The sequence below is a fragment of the Paroedura picta genome, chromosome 11 (genome assembly GCF_049243985.1).
Source record: "Paroedura picta isolate Pp20150507F chromosome 11, Ppicta_v3.0, whole genome shotgun sequence".
Taxonomy (NCBI): Eukaryota; Metazoa; Chordata; class Lepidosauria; order Squamata; family Gekkonidae; genus Paroedura; species Paroedura picta.
The window spans coordinates 18,694,351-18,714,475 of record NC_135379.1 but is presented as its reverse complement, the minus strand read 5'-3'; the positions used below and the strand labels follow the sequence as shown (position 1 = coordinate 18,714,475).

The 20,125-nt window shown below is 43.8% G+C and overlaps 1 protein-coding gene across 3 annotated transcripts in view; it reads right to left on the bottom strand.

Moving 5' to 3' along the window:
* The window catches only part of RUNDC3B (RUN domain containing 3B), a 39,604-nt gene extending 33,611 nt beyond the window's left edge, over positions 1–5,993 (bottom strand). Inside the window, exon 1 of one of the 3 annotated variants that reach the window (XM_077304189.1) lies at positions 5,551–5,993. In XM_077304189.1, the coding sequence (XP_077160304.1) occupies positions 5,551–5,654 (104 nt within the window). In that variant the 5' untranslated portion in view covers positions 5,655–5,993. The remainder of the gene's footprint in view (positions 1–5,550) is intronic. The other 2 variants (XM_077304188.1, XM_077304190.1) reach the window with 2 other exon arrangements.
* Between the last annotated feature and the right edge of the window lie 14,132 nt (positions 5,994–20,125).

The window sequence follows — 20,125 nt, the reverse complement described above, 5'->3', positions numbered from 1 at the left end:
AAGGGAGTACCTGGCAAAAAATCTTAAAAGCAAACTTATAGAAGTTAATATAAAGGAATTGTATTGAAAATAAATCAAGATGGTCCGGAACAACATACGAACAGTTTAATCTAGTACATATAGAGAAAAAAATACAGAGATGATCAGGTTTTGATAAGAAGAAATAATAGAACAATTAAAATTACCATCCTACACATGAAGGGAGAAGGATTCTAGCAGCGGCAGCAAGGTATGAGAACAAGAATGTTTGTCTCTGCTCCCTTTTTATAGGAAATGAGTACCTTGGGGCTAGGAGGCCCTAAAACAAAGCCTTGATGTGATCAGGAAGGCAATGTCAAAGGAGGTATTTGATATTTGGTGTCATTTACAAATCTTGCTCCTCAACTGATCATCCTTATACAAGTTAATTAAACAGAACAAGTCCTAATATAGATTTCTCCAACCCCATCCTACCCCAAACTACTATTTCCTTTCATTGTCAGAATGTTCTACTTATTTCTTCCCTCTACTTCCTACCAATCCATAGGACTCACAATCTTATTTCAAGTTTATTCTGGAGCTTTTGCCAAGGCACTTTAATGAAAGTGTTTTAAAAGTTTACCAGTCAGCCCTTATGAACATGCTTAACACATTGAAAACAACTCCTCAAAGGCTGTTGAAGTAGAACTTCCTTTTGTAGGAGCCACACTAATTCTCTTTATGTGGGGCTTTTTCTACCAGTTTATCCAAGGCAGAAGTTAAGCCAATTATTATGCTTTCCGAGATGTTTTCTTTTTAAAAAAACAATGTTACGTAACTTTTACTACTTGCAATCCACTGATAAAGAGGCAAAAACAAAATGTTGAGCACAATGAATTATTTTCTTCAGTAGTCTGTGCTCACTAGCTAAATCACAAGCTCTTATCAAATATTCTAGAAGAATACCTTACACATTAATATCATTTCATCAGACCCGCTGCTCAAAACCATGGATACAATCTTTGGTCTAAGACAGCCTTATGCCTACTAATAATGAACCTCTACATTTACCCAGTATTGGGAATATATAGTTATACTGTTGCTGTTGTCAGACAAGTCCTTTTCTCTCTCACTCAAACAGACAGCAGATATAGCAGTCATAGCATGACACTGTTCCCCTCTAACCAGGCAATACAATAGACCAGGGGTGGGCAAAACTGTGGCCCTCCAGTTGTCCATGGACTACAATTCCAATGAGCCCCTGCCAGCAAATGTGAATGCTGGCGGGGGCTCATGGGAATTGTAGTCCATGGACATCTGGAGGGCCACGTTTTGCCCACCCCTTTAACAGAAAGTTGTAACTACTGTGTATACATTTCTGGCAGAAGAAAACTCTCATGTGCAACAGTATTGTTGATTTGCTTGGTTGCCTGGAAGCCATTTTTACCTACCATAAGTCCCCATGCAAGAGCTTAATTAAGAGTTGCATTAAACAATTTCACCAATCCAGGTCAGGTAAAAGAAATTGAGAACAAAATCATTGACGCAATTTTTTAAATATTAATTTTTGTGAGCAACTGTGAGTCTCATCTGCTTACAGCAGTTTAGATGTTAACTTTAAAAGCATGTGGCGTTTTTGCAGAAACTAGCTGATACAAAGTGAACAGGGAGATACTGAGAACTGAGCATGGAGAATGACAGTAGTTGAATTCTTTGAGGCAAATATCTATGAAGTTAACATTCCCTACTGCATGGTCCTTCCAGTTACCCAGAGGATTTTATTTTTTTTTTTTATAATGATTTTTTTTATTTTCATAAAGATAGAAATATAATCATCATTTGAGAGTATACGACCCCACATTGACTCCACAGTGATATAAACTTTTGCCCAAAACTCTAAGAGCCATGAGTCTAAGAGCCATCCACATTTCCACTACATTAAAAAAAAAGGCCTGTTTAGATATACAAAAGAAAAGTTATTATTAATCAACTTACTTGAGAGATCGTAGACCTCACATTAACTGCTTGATACAATCTAAGAGCTATCCTAGCAGATATTTCTAGGTTTGAGTTAGATGCTTAACATTAAACATTTCTTATAGCACAGTATGAGTTTTGGCCCTGTATCAATACCCTGATAAAGGGAGAGGAAAGTAGGGCTTTGCCTTAAAGATGTACAAAGAAAAAAAATTACAAAAGGATTTCATAATTTCTCCTTATCCTTAATACAGATACATCTACAAACCATTTATACTTGACCCATTCTAAGAGCCATCCTGACAGGTATAAGTTGAGAGCTTTGCATTTTCTACAGATCAATATGAGCTTTGGCCCTATAACAATACACCAATAAAAAAATAATAATAATAAGGGGGGAAAGCCCCATTTTATATTTCCAACGCTAACGATTATATTACCTATATGCCTACTAAGAAAAAGAAACAAGAGAGAAAAAAGGCACTGCTTCCCCTTTTTCATAAAAATAGCAATGTAGGATACAGTATATGTTGTTAATACAGAGAATAATAAGATTTCCAGGTTTAGATTAAATGCTTAACATTAAACATAGAACAATATAAGCTTTCAGTCTTCTATAGCTTCTCCTTATCCTTGGTTCTGATACATCTACAAAACAATTTGTGCTTGACCCATTCTAAGAACCATCCTGACAGATATATTTTCAGATTTAAGTTGAAAGCTTAACATTAAACTTTTTCTACAAGTCAGTGTAGGCTTTAGTCCTAGGACAATACCCTAATAGAAGAAATAAAAAATAAGGGGGGGGGGGAACCCCATTTTACATTTTCAGCACTAATGATTATATTACCTATATGCCTACAAAAGAAAAGAGACAAAAAAAAACAAGAGAGAAAGAGACACTGCTTCCCCTTTTTCATAAAAATGGAAATATAGAATACAGTATAACATTAAACATAAAACAATATGAGCTTTCGGTCTTCTTAAGGGGGTCTCATCTCGAGGCTTGCTACATCTTGTCGTTCCCGTAAAATTATATTCTGTCCCATTGGCCTTTGGTGTAGAAAGTGCAGTTGTACTCTTTCCCGCAGAATATGCATCGATAAATCTTGAGGCCGTTGCACCTCCTGGACTCCAGTATCAATACAATTTTTTCCCCAGAGAGATCCTTTAAATGGGTTACTTTCACTGCAGATCCATATTTCTTTTGATTGATTTTTGTACACTGTTGCTTTGAGATGGCTGTATGTCTTTTTTAAAAGGGTGTCCTTATCTGGGCTGCAGAACTCCGGCATCCCATTTTCCGTCTCCAGAATTTCAGATTTCTCTTCTACTGTTGGTTTTCCACCTTGTTTAGAGCTGTCATCAGCCACTGTTATTGATCCATTATTCCTGTTAAAGACGTCTTCCTTGGCATCTTGGATCTCCTTGAAGATATGAATTTCAGATTTCTCTTCTGCTGTTGGTTTTCCACCTTGTTTAAAGCTGTCATCAGTCACTGTTATTGATCCATCATTCCTATTGAAAACTTCTTCCTTGCCATCTTGGATCTCCTTGGAGATATTTTTGATCAATCCATCTAAAAATACTTTGTAATCTTGGGTTTGTATCTCTATTAGATGAGCCAATCTTTTTAACATAGACATGATTTTGACTTTTAAAAAAACCGGCCCCAAACAGTTTTACGAGTGGCCAGTAGAGGTCCTCTGTTTTATCCTCTAATGTTCCGGCACAGGCATGTGACGTATTGAAGGCAGAGATTCTCGTGCTGGCACAGAGTTCTCGTGAGATTTTCCCATTCACAGCTTATCTTATCTTCGAAAACCAAAACAATTACAATAAGAGCTTTTGCCAATTAATTCGAGTTGATTTGAGTCCTTCTTCTGCTTAGTTAGGAGAATTAGCCTGCCTCTTAACGAGGTGGCTTCGGGCAGAGCAGAGTAAGAGGAGGGGGGAAACAAAGGGCTTTGATGCAGGAAGAGAGACGGAGAAAAAAAAAACGAGAGATACTTGCAGTAAATGATGTTTTGGAACTCAGCCGATGTCCTCCCCTCAGTTCAAAGCGTTCATTTGTGGTAAATCATCATGTAGGGTTGAAGCAGATACTTTAAGATTGAAGAAAGAAAAGAAAGTCCGAGGTAGAAAATGGCAGTCGTCCTCTGGACCTGGAACGCTGACAGCCTATAATCCAGGGAGATATACTCCCTAAAGGATTGGAGACGGCCCCAAGAACTTCCTGGGTAGAAAGGTGAGGTGGGGTTTGCGTACCCCTCCTCTTTTCTGCCAATTGCTTGCACAATTGACCCCTGTCAGGCTTCAGAGATAGCAGAGCAGATGCCCTGCCACCCTCTCAGGACGACATCTTTAGCCACACCCCCACCCAGAGGATTTTATTCATCATCTTTTAATTCCCTGTGACAACAGGGCTAGAGAATGGACCTTGCACTGACACACCTGTTTCTTATCCCAATTTCCTTAGTTCTTAAATGCCTTCCTTTCAGAGCTCCCCTGAATTCAGCTGCTTAGTTCTCTTAGAGTCTACTATTATTATTTATTTATTATGTTGACTTATTGCCTGCCACTGTCATAACTGGCTCGTGGCAGGTTACTTACAACAGTCTGTTTAAAAACCATTAAACCCATTACAATCTGGGCTAGGAAGGCTTCTTTCTCCAGAAGACACTTCCCCCACTAAGCACCAGAGTTTGGATCACTATGCTTACACTGTCCAGACTGATATTATGGATAACAGATTACATACAATAATGCTGACCAAAACAAAGACCTATGATGAGTCAGGCCTAACTGGAAATGATGGCTATTAGTTAATAGCATAGCCTCTCCTGTGCCACCTAAATGAGCATTAACAACAGTTATTCAAATATGAGGCCAAGGCACCCAATACAGGTTAGGATACTAGCTAACTAAACAGGGTAAAAATTTGATGGGTTCAGAGAGGCAAGAGAATTTCAGTCTTGGCTCTGATTTAGTCGTCCCCCTTCACTTACCATGCCCATTTCTCACCACTGGCAGAATTCAAGCAAAGGTTGAATACACACTTTTCTTGGATGCTTTAGGATGCTTTGGGCTGATCCTGCGTTGAGCAGGGGGTTGGACTAGATGGCCTGTATGGCCCCTTCCAACTCTGATTCATTTCAATCCAGGCTATCACTCTTCCCTTACCAGAGGCCACTGGACAGGCAGCCTTCTTGGAGGCGAAGTGCAAGGGGCGGGGACAGGGAGACAGAAGAGAACAGGGCCAATCCCTACAATTATCTGAACCGAACACGGGAAATTGTCACGAGGCTGTCTTTTCCCATATGGAACAGCGCCCTGCCATTTCCGCCCTGGTTCCAGCCACCGAGGCTTTCGCCATTCTTCTATCGGCGAGTTCTCGTACACCGATGCCGATTGTCGGGATGGAGGGGAAGAGGAGGATGCCTTTCCTATGCCAAGCCCGCACTGGAGGGGGTCGACTGACAGGAACCAGTCGTCGTTGTCACCCCCCCCCCGCCCCCCCCGCGGTCGCCCTGGCAGCCCGGCCCCTCCGTGCGCGTCCCGGGGGCGGGCTGGCTGGCCTTGCGAGAGCCGCCGCCCTGCCGGGAGGCCACCCACCTGCAGACGGTGATGAGATTCCGCCTCTCGACGGCCGCGTTGCGGGACTGCACGCTTTTCCTGCGGGACGAGGCGTTGAGCCCCCCGAGGCCGAACGACGCCATCTGCCCGGGGGGCGCGGCGCAGGACAGGTGCCGGCCGGGCGCCTTTGTTCCCGCCCCTCGGCGGCCGACCAGGCGCCGCTCTCCGGAGACGCCCCCCGACCCGACCCCGCGTCTCCAACGGCGCCACTGTCGCCTGCCCACGGGTCCCGACGGAGATGGGCCGCGCTCGCTCCCGTACGCGGGGGGGGGGGGTGCGGGGGCGGCGGAGGCTTCGTGCGCGTCTTGCCGGCCGCCGAGACCGCGGCTGCACCTCCAAAGCGCCTCAGCAGCAATCGCCGGGACTGCAGAGAGCGCCGGCTTCGCCGGCCAATCGCCAGGCAGAAAAGGCCGGGAGGGGCGGGGCTTTAACGGGGATGTGCCTCCTTCGCCGGCGCGCGCCTTCTCCTAACGGAAACAACTGTCAGTGGCGAAAGGGGGCAAACAGATGGGGGGAGGCGGGGAAGAACGGGGGACGACGGAGCTCGCCGCTCCCTCTCCTAACGCTTCGTGTTCCTGAGCCATTAATCCTAAATAGCTTCTCCCACACGACGCATTTTCTCAGCAAGTAAAAGCACGTGCCCATTCCGATTTGTTACGCTTTTATAAAGGCTTTGTTGGCTAGGCTGTTTGGGCTGCCAGGTGTCGCAGTTTCTCACAGAATAGTCTGCGACTCGGCTATTGGCAGGAGCTAGATGGGAGCATACATGTGATGCCCATTCTGCGGGTGCTCCGTTGGCTGCCCATTTGTTAGTGGGCTCGATGGAAGTTATTGGCCATGCCATACAAAGCCCTTCCTAGCCTTGGCCCCTGCTATTGGTAGAACTTTGCTCATGATAACTTTGCTCATGTCAGCAGGGGCTTAGAATCATAGGATCATAGAGTTGGAAGGGACCTCCTGGGTCATCTAGTCCAACCCTCTGTATGATGCAGGACACTCAACAACCCTATCGCTCATCCTCTGTAACCTGCCACCCCCTTGAATTTTCACAGAATCAGCCTCTCTGTTTAAAAATTTCCAAAGATGGAGAACCCACCCCCTCCTGAGGAAGCCTGTTCCACTGAAAAACTGCTCTGTCAGTAACTTCTTCTAGATGTTTAGACGGAATTTCTTTTGAATTAATTTAATCCGCTTCGTTCTGGTCCATCCCTCCAGGGAAAGAGAGAATAACTCTGTTCCATCCTCTATATGGCACCCTTTTAAATACTTGAATATGTTTCTGCAGATGCAGTCTGCAAATGGGCAAAAGCACCAACTGCCCATGCATGTGCTTTCTCCATTGTGGCTCCAGCCTTGTGGAATGGCCTGCCCAGGGAAGTCAGGAAAGCGCCTGCTGCAATGTATTCTGCAATGTATGCAAAGTAGAACTCCAAATATTTCTAAATAGGAACTCCAAATATTTCTAAATATTTTTAAAATGAGCAGGAAAAAAACTTGGTGTTATAATTTTGAGAGGATAAATGGTAGGAAGGGAAAAACGGTCCTCATTCCTTCCTAGACATGTAAAATTTGCTGATTATTTATTTATTGTATTGTATGGCATATATGTAATGTACTCAGCTCTTCTCCCAGGCTTTTTGGCTGAAGGCCAGTAATGGAAGGACTCCCTGCAACTCTGTCAGACAGTTGTACCACTCCATTGTCCCTAATGGACAATGCAAGCTCATGGTCTTCTTTCTTAATTGTTGCAATTACCAAGCTGTTCAATGCTCCCAAGTTACATTGGATTTTGACTGTTATTACTTTTATGATGACTACTATGATCTGTTCTTACTGTTAAAAATCGTTGATGTATGCTCTGTTTTACTGGTTCTATGTTCACCATCCTGAGATGTCACAGTGAGGGGAAGTAATATAAATTGAATGGATGGATGGATGCTTTGGCTGCAAGGTAAGAGACTTTCAGAGGTGGTTTTGCCAGCACCCTACTTAGCTTCTGAGATCTGATGGGATCAAGCTTTCCTGGGCTATCCAGGCAGGTTTAATTTGAAGACACATGGGGAAAAGGGGCAATACAGCCTATAAACTAGAATCATAGAGTTGGAAGGCCTTCTAGTCCAATTGAGGATCAATGCAGGATCAGCGTAACGCATCCATGATAAATATTTCTCCAGTTGCTACCTAAAGACAGGGGGAGCTCACAGCCTCCTTAGGTAGCCAATTCCACTCCTGAACTAATCTGTGAATTTTTTCCCCTGATATCTGTTCTACATGTAGCTTATACTCATTACTGCGGGCCCTAACCTCTGCTGCCAACAAGAACCGCGTGCTGGATGCTCCCCTCATGAGCCACTTCCTGGAAATGGGATATACAGTGGAATAACTTTTTTTTCAGGCATAACTTTTTTTAGCCCACGGGGCTAAAACACAGCTATGGACCTTTCCTGTTTTTTGTAAAGTATGTACCTTTAAGAAATTGAGCAAATTTGCTTTTAAACCACAGAGTCATGATGAGATTTTGGGAGTGGTCATTTTGACAAATATCTCCATACCTGTGAGAGCCAAAAGCCCTGAGTATATTATTACTTGTATTTTGAACTATTGAGTAATAAGGTATTGTATCATTTTTATGTGAAGTAACTTCATATGAGTAAGCATTATACTTAATTATGCATATAGACATACATTAAATGAGTGTGTTCATATATTTTTAGGAATTATTCATAGAAAGAAGATCCCTAGAAAGTATACAATTATGTAAACAGAGATATGGCGATTGATAATTTTGATGACATAATTTTTGGTATGAATATGGAAAAATTGTAATTCATTAATTTTGACTGTTTTATGATTTAGGACATAACCACTGATGAAAAGTAATAATTGAAAATGGAGCACATCTAGATACTGTTTTGGTTTGGTCCTTACAAATAATGAGAAGAACAATATTTGTATTTTTCGAAAACATTTTTATTTTTTAAAATATTTCAGTTGTCACAAGCCATGGGATAGATTTCTCATTTCGTCATCGTATTTTTACTGCAAACCGCCCCTTTCACTTCTGTTTGTATTTAAAGAAACAGCATTCATGACTTTCATGTGCATGTAATTTACATAGCCACAAGGTGGCCTTGTTTAACAAGATATTGTTCTTTCCCAGCTGCTTCTGGGGCATACCCATCTTAAATAAAACACCGCTCTCCCGTTAAAAACATCTTCAGTAATAAATCATATGCTCTCATGTCCCTTGGTAGTAGCACACTAAAAAGGGATCAATTGATCCAGCTAGTCAGCAATTCTTTGTATCCTAAAACCATAGTTTTTTTTTTAAAGTTGTAAACGAGTTGTATCCCTTGGCCTGGATAGCCTGATTTCAACAGCTCTAAGAAACTAAGCAGGGTCAGGCCTGGTTAGTATTTGAGAGACCACCAAGGAAGTCCAGAGCTGCTACACAGGCACAAGCAATGGAAAACTATTTTTGTTTAGCTCTTGCCTTGAGAACCTTGTGGGGTAACCATAAATCAGCTGTGGCTTGACAGCATTTTCTATTGCTACCAAGCAAGCTTTAAGTTGCAAGCCTGTCTTCACTGACAATTATCCTGTCACATCTAACAATGTTGTATTGATTAAAAATGCAGTTATTTAGTGTACTTATGAAAGCTTTTAACTATCATGTAAACTAGGGTTACAAAGACCCATTTTTTCCAGACTAAAATATGGTCACTGTATAACAACCAAAAAAGAAGTATAGGCGATATAGTGTGTTTTGAATTTGCAATACGCACAGCACTAGGAAAGAGATGTGAGCTCATATTTATGTGTGGGGGGACACTAGGAATGTGGCCTGGGAGATAATGAGGATGACAGCCGAAAAAACTTTGGGAAATACTAATGTTTGCTGATGGCACAACCTGCATAACTCAGACTTGATCTTGTCAGATCTCTGAAGCTAAACAGGGTCAGCCCTGGATGGGAGACCTCCAGACCATACCAGTGTCACAATAGGGAGGCAGTCAATGGCAAAACACCTCTGAATTGTCTTGAAAACCCCATGGGGTCACCATAAGTCAACTGTAACTTGATGGCGAAAAAACACTGATAGCACAGTATAAATGATTCTCATTATAATTGTGAACCCAGGGAACTCCTAAACCAGAGCAAGTAACATAATTTTATTTGAAATAACTAGCATTGCATCCATTGAAAACAACCATACAGTTCCAATCATAGAATTATATCATAGATTGGGAAGGGACTATCTTATCCAACCCCTCCCCTAGTGCAAAAACAGAAAATCGAAAGCTAAATCATGCCAGCTGGATGGCTGTCCAGCCTATTGTTGAAGATCTCAATGAGGTAGAACCTAAGTAATTGGTTCCATTGTTGAATTGCTTTTACTGTTAGGAAACTTCTAAGCATCAGCTGAAATCTACCTTTGTAACTTAAGCCTGTTAGATAAAGTCTTGCTCTCTAGGGCAACAGAGAATGAACCTTTCTCTGTGACAGCACTTCAAGTACTTTAGGAGTGGCATTATGTTTCCCCTCCTATGTACTGGGTAATAAATGCTGTTGAACTCTGTAGGAATGACTTCAAGCACATGTGCTGAGATCTGGTTTACTAAGGGGGAAAGTGTCAGTGCTGTTTATTTAATATGAGATTCCCTCATGCCTTTAACTCATATTGGATTTGCAACCAGAAATTGGCCATAATAAACAGGTTTCATGCCAATAATTTCCACTGATTTGACAGACAAACTACTTCCATACAGTACTGGTCCAGAAGAAGTAAGAAGCAGCTGCAACAGTTGAGTGGTGGAAATTCAGGAAAAGTGGACAAAGCATGGAATCCAGAAATTACTGCCTTAGCAAATAAAACAGCTCCCAACCTCTTGCAGGATGGAGGGTTCTTGCAAGTGATCAAAAGCCACAAGGGGGCATAGGCAGCTTGCTGTGACTTTTTTTTTAAGGTCCTGTGAACTCTCTAGAAATATGTATTCAGCCACCTAAACCAGACTGTGGAAGACCAGAACTTCAGTAGGCCTGAAGAAAAATGCCCTGTCTCTTTAACAGAAGTTTAATCTGTGGAAATGGGCAGCAGAAATATTTCATGGCATGGAAGTAAATCGCGGTAGTCAACCTGTGGTCCTCCAGATGTTCATGGACTACAATTCCCATGAGCCCCTGCCAGCGGGAAATTAATCTCTGCAGTCTTGAGATCAGTTGCAATTTTGGGAGCTATTCAGGCCCCACCTGGAAATTAGGAAGAATATAGAATCAAAGACAATTTAAAAAATGGTATTCAAATTGCAGCAACCAGGTTGCTCTTGGGAGCTAGATATGGGTATTGTTTCATCCCTGTGCTGAAAACTCAGCACTAGCTGCCTTTTTGTTACAGAGTGCAATTCAAAGTGCCGGAGTTCACCTTTGGAATCATAAACTGGGGCACCTAACAACTGTCTTTTCCTGTACTTTCCAGCATGCCAGCCTTGCACTCTGAAGCCTTGCACTCTGTTGCCCCCAACTGCAGCGGTGAAGCAAGTGGTCATAAAAGGCAGGGTTTTTTCAGTAGTATAACCCTGACTGTAGAATGCCCTGCTCCTTGAGGCTTGCCTCACTGTTCCAATACAAGGCTAAAAAAAAAAGTTCTGCTTATGTAAGGTGACCAGATTGTCCCACTTATGTACTTATGTTGAAATTAAATATATATATACTAGATATTAAGCCCACTGTGGGCAAAATACAGCGGGCCTAAGCATGATGGGTGGGTGGAGGGATGTGGCGAAGGAAGGAGGAAAAGGAGAGAGACAGAAAGACAGAAAGAAAGGGAGGAAGATAGAGACAGAAGAAGAGGGAGAGAAACAGATAGCCAGAAAGAGGCAGATGGAAGAGAGGGAGGAAGGGAGAAAGGGAAAAACAAAGTGAATGCTGTGAGGAAGGGAAGGAAAGGGCAAAGGGAACGCTGGGAGGAAGGGAGGAACAGAGGAAGGTAGGTGGCCTTGGGACCTTCTGCTGGGCCCAGGAGCAGGCTCGGCTGCTCCAGGGCCCGGCAGAAGGCTCGGGAAGGCGGCGGCAGGCTTTGAGGCCTACTGCCGGGCCAAGGAGCAGTCTCGGCTGCCCCAGGGCCCGGCAGAAGGCTCCGGACGGGGGCGGTGGGCTCCGCAGCCTACTGCCAGGCCTAGGAGCAGGCTCGGCTGCTCCAGGGCCTGGCAGAAGGCTCGGGACAGGGGCGGTGGGCTCCGCGGCCTACTGCCAGGCCTAGGAGCAGGCTCGGCTGCTCCAGGGCCTGGCAGAAGGCTCGGGACGGGGGCGGTGGGCTCCGCGGCCTACTGCCAGGCCTAGGATCAGCCGAGCCTGCTCCAGGGCCTGGCAGAAGGCTCGGGACTTCGGGAGTGGGCTTTGTGGCCTTCTGGTGGGCCCAAGGGCAGGCGAGCCTGCCCCAGGGCCCGGCAGAAGGCTCCCTGGGCGAGGGGAAACCGGCCAGAGGACTTACCGCTGGGGAAGGCTGCTTCCTCTGAGCGGCAACTCCCCGGCTGGCCCAGGCGAGGCTGGGCCAACCAGCCAATGGGGAACCGCGCTTTGCGCAGCTCCCCATTGGCTGCTTGGCCCTCGAGTGACACTCGGAGGGCCCAATCAGGAGCCGCTTCGTGGCTCCTGATTGGGCCCTCCGAGTTTTTATCCTGGACAGGGCCCGCCCTAACTCCTCCCCACTTGCCCTTACTCCTTTATTCCTCCCGCTCCTCCGGAGCGGGGGGAGGGTTAAAGATATATTACAATACTATTTTTGCGTTCTATGCGTTCTATGAAACTTTTTGTTGCTCCATATAGACCAATTTTTAAATCAAGAACCCCCCCCCTCCCCCAGTCAATGGTGTCCCGCTTTACCAATGTTAAAATCTCATCACCTTATGCTTATGGCAGCTTTACTTATGGCAGTTTCACCCCCCAAATTTTAGTTGTCCTTTTATTATATTAGTTTCTATTCCTTGTTAATTTTATTGAAGTGTTTTTAACTGTTTTATTTAAATATTGGGGTTTTTTTTACTGTTTATTGTTTCATTCCATGTTTTCGCACACGTTGAACAGGTATCTCAAGAGCCAGCAATCAAATGTGCAGTGTACCTAATGTATTGTACCTCTATGTACAATTTTAAATGGTTATAAGTTATACTGGGAAACATGGCTTTTTAAAAGGGGCACAGATATATATAAACTAATAAAAACCTGAGAGTCACAGTCTGAGACCTGCATTTTTAACTTAGCAGCCCAATTTATCTATAAATTACGTTTGCTTTCTTAGAAACTTCATTACATTACTGGTCCGCAGAGATCTTGCTATCAAACACAATCTCAAAATTATATTCTGTGACTGTCGTCATGTTTGCTGCTTGCTGTAAATTCCCATAACAGACCCACTGAATGCTTATCAGCAAGTATTCCACAAGTAGCCTGTAAGTACACATAGGACTTCCTAATCCCAGCAGGTTACACAGACAGGCTGGTGTACACAGTGTTTCTAGATAACAATGGTTAATTTCTTTAGCCAGAAGTTCAAAGTTTAGGATATCATAAGATTTCTTCTGTGGCAGGAAGTAGATTTTTGACAACTGTACAAAGAATTTCCAGGCATCCTGTATGGAAGGTGATGTCCTGTATTTGATTATAAGATAGAACAAGACTGAAAATATTGTGTGCTGTATAAAAGATGCATATACACCCAGTTTAACTGAACTGCTTGTTTTTACTCATTACATACATAGGACATTATATGCAAGGAGCAAGTATGAAACCTTCCTAGAAATCTGAAGTCCAGGATTCTCACCAAACATGCAGTTATGGTAGCTTTGGGCAGGCCTCCTGGGGTTAAGCATTTCAGAGATAACAATGGAAATTTCCTCTCCACATGTTCTTATTGTCCAAGTGTGACATGTTACAAATGCTGTTCAGAGTATGCCCTTGTTCAATCATTGTCTCTCTGAAATCTCTGAAGATGGTGGCCTCTTGTGTATATTGGGTACAAGTTCATTAATACTGTGTGATGGACTGGTTAGATTCTGCTTCTTCCTAAGAGTGACCAGTGGACACTGAGAGAATGATATGGAGAGATACTTGGAAAAGAGCAGTTGAGAGTTGGCAGCTAGGGAGCTGAGAAAGAAGAGAAGATGTCTGACTGAGGGAAGCTGAAGTGAAGATCAGTTGAAAGCTAGCTGACTAGAAAGAGTCAGTTTATAACACAAGATCTATGATTCTGGAATAAAGAGTTCAAAAGTTCAAGGGAAAAGAAACGTTATTACCTCCACCTTATTTTCTTCAATGTAATATTAAAATGATAAAAGTTAACTCCTTGTTTGTTTAACCCTGTTAACTTCAAACTAGATGTGCCCCCTCTGGGGGTGGTAGCGGGATCCAGGGGTGTAGTGAGCGATTTTGGGGCAGTGGTGCACTCTGAGTCTTCCTGCAGCAGTTGTGTTTTACTAGCAGGAGATGTTCCAAGGTGGCTTGCCATTGCCTGCCTCTGGGTGGTAAGAACCTTGGACTTTCTTGTTGGTCTCTCACTCCAGTGCTGACTAGTGCCAACCCTGCTTAGCTTCCCAAATAAAACAACAACTTCATAAGGTGGACTATATGGGATCATATACCTGTTGAGCTCCTTCCCCTCCTCAGACTGTCCTTCCCAGGTTCCACACCAGATCTCCAGGAATTTCTTAGGCCAGGGCTGGTAACCCTTCCCCCAAAGTCTTTATCTTTGGGAGACTGGAAAAGCCTTGTCTTGCTTGCTCCTGGCCATGGGATTTTCCTTTGCTTGCCTCTCTCTCTCTCTCTCTCTCCCTGTCTGTGTTTCTCCCTAGTAAGGATGCGAACTAGCTTTTACAAATGACTTTTACAAAGAACTTATATATTTTTCCCCCAGACTAAAATATGGTTGCTGCACAACAACCCAAAAAGAAGTATAGGCAATATAGTGTGTTTTGAATTTGCAATAGACCTAACATCAGGAAATAAGTTTGTGTTCGTATGTGTGTGTGGTGGGGAAGGGCACTAGGGATGTGGTCTGGGAGCCAAGGGGGTGACAGGCTGAAAAGGTCTGGGAACCACTAGTGTAGATTGAGTTTCTCAGGGAAAGAAATACATACACAAGTTAATATCTCAGTCCACACACACATATTGTCCAGGGCTGAACTAAAAGCCAACCCAAAGAAAAGCCACACAGGCTTCTGGAAACTCGTGTGTGGCTGGAGCAGCTGAAGCCATTACCAGACAAGATGACCATTCTGGAACAGAGCCCCAGGCCCAACACAAAGAGACAGATTTGTCACGAAGAACGTCTACTTCTGCTTCATTGACTATGCTAAAGCCTTTGATTGTGTGGAGCACAACAAATTGTGGCAAGTTCTTAAAGAGATGGGAATACCAGAGCATCTTATTTGTCTCTTGAGAAATTTATATGCAGGTCAAGAAGCAACAGTGAGAACTGAATCACTGACTGGTTCAAAATTGAGAAAGGAGTTCGGCAAGGCTGTATACTGTCGCCTTGCCTATTTAACTTGTATGCAGAGCACATCATGAGAAATGCGGGATTAGAGGAGTCACAAATTGGGATCAAGATTGCAGGGAGAAATATCAACAACCTCAGATATGCAGATGATACCACTCTAATGGCAGAAAGTGAAGAACTAAAGAGCCTGTTGATGCGGGTGAAGGAGGAGAGTGCAAAAGTTGGCTTGAAACTCAACATCAAGAAAACAAAGATCATGGCATCCGGCCCTCTCAATTCCTGGCAAATAGATGGGGAAGAAATGGAGATAGTGACAGATTTTATTTTCCTGAGCTCCAAGATCACTGCAGATGGGGACTGCAGCAAAGAAATTAAAAGACGCTTGCTCCTGGGGAGGAAAGCTGTGGCAAATCTAGACAGCATCCTAAAAAGCAGAGACATCACCCTGCCAACAAAAGTGCGTTTAGTCAAGGCTATGGGATTCCCAGTTGCAATGTATGGCTGTGAAAGTTGGACCATAAGGAAGGCCGAGCGTCAAAGAATTGAGGCTTTTGAACTCTGGTGCTGGAGAAGACTCTTGCGAGTCCCTTGGATTGCAAGGCGAACAAACCGGTCAGTCCTAGAGGAGATCAACCCTGACTGCTCTTTAGAAGGCCAGATCCTGAAGATGAAACTCAAATACTTTGGCCACCTCATGAGAAGGAAGGACTCACTGGAGAAGAGCCTAATGCTGGGAGCGATTGAGGGCAAAAGAAGAAGGGGACGACAGAGAATGAGGTGGCTGGATGGAGTCACTGTAGCAGTAGGTGCAAACTTAAATGGACTCCGGGGAATGGTAGAGGACAGGAAGGCCTGGAGGATCATTGTCCATGGGGTCGCGATGGGTCGGACACGACTTCGCACATAACAACAACAGCAACAACAAGGCATGGTGGACTACTACAGGGAGTTCGTATCTCATGATGATGCCCTGCTGGACAGCTCCTTGACTAATTGCCCCAAAGTACACTTCGAAGAAGCTTTTGATGGCCTTCTTCTGTTCGCCCATTCTGTATAATCCTGATTTCAACCACTCTTTCTTGGTCCAAATGGATGTCTCTGACTCAGGCCTGGGAGTTGTCCTCTCTGAAGTTGTCAATGACCAGAACACCAGATCTTGTTCCTGAGCTGTAAGCTGCAGCTGGGGGAAACTGAAGCATGTCATGGTAAAGGAAGAAAGAAGCCCAGACCATCAAATGATCTATTGGGGCATTACAGTATGAACTATTGGGGCATTACCTGGTGAATAACTCCTTCATATTAGTGATCAACCACACACCATTACCGTGGATGATGAGGGTGAAGGACTGCATCCTCCCCCCCCCCCAGGTTTTAAGATGGTATCTTTCCTTCCCTTTAGCTTCATAATGCAACATCAGCCTAGCAAGCAGCACATCAGTGCCAATTATATGTCTTAGATCTTTGAGGACCCACCACAAACATCATCCCACTTCCAGCCCAACTACAGCAGTGGATAGGGGACCAGAACACATGAAGGACCAGCAGGGCCTTTTCCGTGCTGACACACATCATTCCCCCAGCTCCAGCAGGTTTATAAATGGAGGTTCTGTGCTGAGGAGGAAACTATAATTGGCAACCCAAAGCTGCAAGAAAGCAGTGTCCATTCGGAAGGCGGAGGAAGAAGGTGATGCAACCCCCTCACCTCCACTCCTATTCTGAGACCTGGGCAACCTCCCTCCGAGTGACAAACAAGAATATGGAGTGCCATCTGTCACACATATAGAGAACAGCTTGTGAATAAATAGTGACAGTATGTATATGGAACAGTGTTTGAGACCCCAGCAACTTCTGTGAAGCATTTGAGTGAGGGTCTGTCATTAAATGGGGCGTTGGGCCACCCTCTCTACTGATGTCTGTGTGAGTGAGAGGGAGAACCTGGGAGGAGAAAATGGCAATGACTCCCTAGAGTGTTTAAAAAAGACAAGAAGGGTAGCAAGGATGACCCATCCTACTGCTAGCCCTGAACTAGAGAAAGAGAGATGTAGAGTAGAGGGGTAGGCAGTCTTCATAAATGTGTTTATCATTTACAAAAGCCTGTCATATAAATGACGTTAGACGGATGAGCTAAATATGGTATTTATTGCCATCCTGGTCAAAGGCTGATATGATTTAGCGCCCTCATATATCTTTGCAATGAACTGAGTACACCGAAGTTCATTTTTAATTATACCAATGTTACTGAATAACCATCAAGCCTACTTGGATAAAGTAGTAATAAACTCGATAAATTTTGTCACTTTTTTTGCTTTCCCTTGGTTGACTCTTGAGAATGCCATTTCTGGAACTCCGCTTTCTAAAGTAGGCATCTTGTTTCTTTTTCATTGTATAAGCCAGAATACTAGTTTTACACACACACACTGTTTACGGTTCCCTTTGACAAATGTTGCTTGTGTAACAAACAGTTTTTCATATGACATGTATTTTCAATTGGATAAAAAAACCCCAAAAACCATTGAGGCCAATTCCTGTGGGGATGTGAAGCTATCAAGTCTGCCCTCCAAAACAGCCAGTTCCTCCAGGGAACTGATCTCCAGAGATGTCTTGTATGTCCCGGAGAAGTCCAGGCCACGTCTTAAAGCTGGTAATTCTAGGTATTCCCTGTGATCTCGATTGCCACTTTTTGGGGTTTCGATTGCCACTTTTTCTCCTCTCCAAACCTCATAAGTACCATAAACACTAGACAATCATCAGTCCCAAAGAACTGTTTCTGAGGGACACAAAAAACCAGCAGAATTTCTTAGTTCGCTAAAGCTATGCAAATCTTACAGCCATGCAGGGCTATTGTAACAGATCAAGTGTGGAAATGAAACCAAGTGTTTTCATCTTTTTGTATTCCTTAATACAAGTGATGCCCTGACCTGGATAGCCCAGGCTAGCCCTGTCTCATCAGATCCCAAAAGTTAAGTAGGGTTGGCCCTGTTTAGTATTTGAATGAGAGACCAACAAAAAGGATCCAAAGGAAAGCAATAGCAAATCGACTCTGGACGTCCATTGCCTTGCAAATCCTATGGGTTCCTCATAAGACAGCTGCAGCTTAAACGCTTTCCATGTTTTAATTATGCTGTCTACCTTTAAGTGATGTAATCAGGTTGTAAGAGTTACTCAGCTTCCTGTCTCTGATATGTGAAAGTTTAATTGTTTAATGATTGTCTTAACAAACACCTGGCAATGCGATAATATTTAGATACATAACAGTGGGTATAAATTACACCGAGAAATAAAAAGTTCCCTAAAAGGAGTGGTATAATATATACCTGTTAATTTTTATTCAGGAAACAGAACCTCTTCTTAATTATATTTATTTCACACTGTACAGCTCATGACCATGAAAGGTAATGATGGACTTGTGGGGTGGAGAAACCTAATAACCTACCTGCTTGTTCCAGCTCCATTTTTTTTCATCTCACCTACTTGGCCTTCTTCTTTTCCCCCCTTGCTTGTTTGGTCTTTCATACCTCCACTCCACTGGCCCTTCTCCCTGCGCTGTCTACTTCCTCTCTGAAGAAAAATAAAATTTCTCACCAAAGACTTCAGAGGCTGAATCTTCCCGTCAAAATTAAGAGCAGTGTCTAGGCATGACAGTCATTGGTAAAGGGATGGGGATTGCACATTTGGGTGCCATATTAGGTTGCCATAGCAACTCCAGCCTGCACTAAAAACTTTTGGCAATCGATTCCAAGCAGACAAAAAGGCAAAATTGTGGCCAGGTCCAGTTGCCTACATCCAGTGTCTGGCCCGCTATGTCCTCCATTTTAAAGCGCTTTTCCGGGAATCTCAAAAAGTGAATTCACCACCCTAAAAAGTGCTAGCGACTGGAGAGAAACCAGCAGGGAACCATCAGAAAGAAGGTATGGAGGCTCAAACATGCTAGTCATCTGCAGTATCCTGCCATCACTCCCGCCTCCCTCTCCCTTGTACCCGGGGATGAGTATTACCCTTTTTTAAATGGTGAACTTCCTGGAGCAACGAATAGGCAGACAAGTGTATAGGCGATTCCAGAAATAAAAGAATATTTCATTAAACAAAACGTGCCTCTTGAAAATTTTATTCTCCCCCCCCCCCACACACACACACAAAAATCGGGAACGATATTAATTTACTCATTTATCAAAAGACTCAGCTGCGAATGTCGACATTCCAACATTTCCCGGGGCCTGAAGGGTGGAGGTTTGAGGTACTTTCAGAGTAGCTTCTAGAGGCTCTCCAATGACTCCCCTCCAAATTTCAAAATGATTGGTCCAAGGAGTCCCCATCTAGGGGCTTCCAAAGAGGGTGCCCCCATCCCTCCATTTTATTCAATGGAGAGTCATCTAGAGAAAGGAGATTGCCTGAATTGATTGACAGGCAGAAGCGCAAAGCATATAAAGTGTGTTACTCTCTTCCACCTCTTCCAGTAGCAGGTGAGGATGGTAAAACACACAAAAAGAAAGCAGACAAAGGCGAGACAGCAAAAAGGTGAGTAGGGCCTGGCGGTGCAATATAATGTCACGCTTTGCCATTCTGCGGGCATGATGCTATTTTCACTAATGTGCCATTCTGCGGGCATGATGCTATTTTCACTAATGTGAGGAAATGCACTTACTATTAGAGTTGTATATATCCTCAGTCCCTGACATTTTGTGGCTGTTCCCAACTCCTGTGGCAGCCATTTTGTGATTGTGCCCACAATCTCCTGTCAGAATTCCAAAGGTTCCAGAGACACAAAAAATTGGGGGACCTCTGCCTTACTCTTTTTAAAATTGCTGGAGGGATGGGAAATGAACACTTCCAACTCCACTGCCAAAATGGGACACAAGAAGCAGCAGAACATGCTGCTCTAACCACACCACACCGGTCACGGTGGCCAGGTATGGCTGCCACCATGCAGAATGGTCCAAAGTTGCTGGAGTCACAGAGTGGGATGTCATCTTTCTGCCATGCTAGTGACTGCCCAGAAGTACCTGGCTGGCCATGGTACAGATGGAATACAGTACTAATTAACTTTAGTCTGATTGGCCAGGC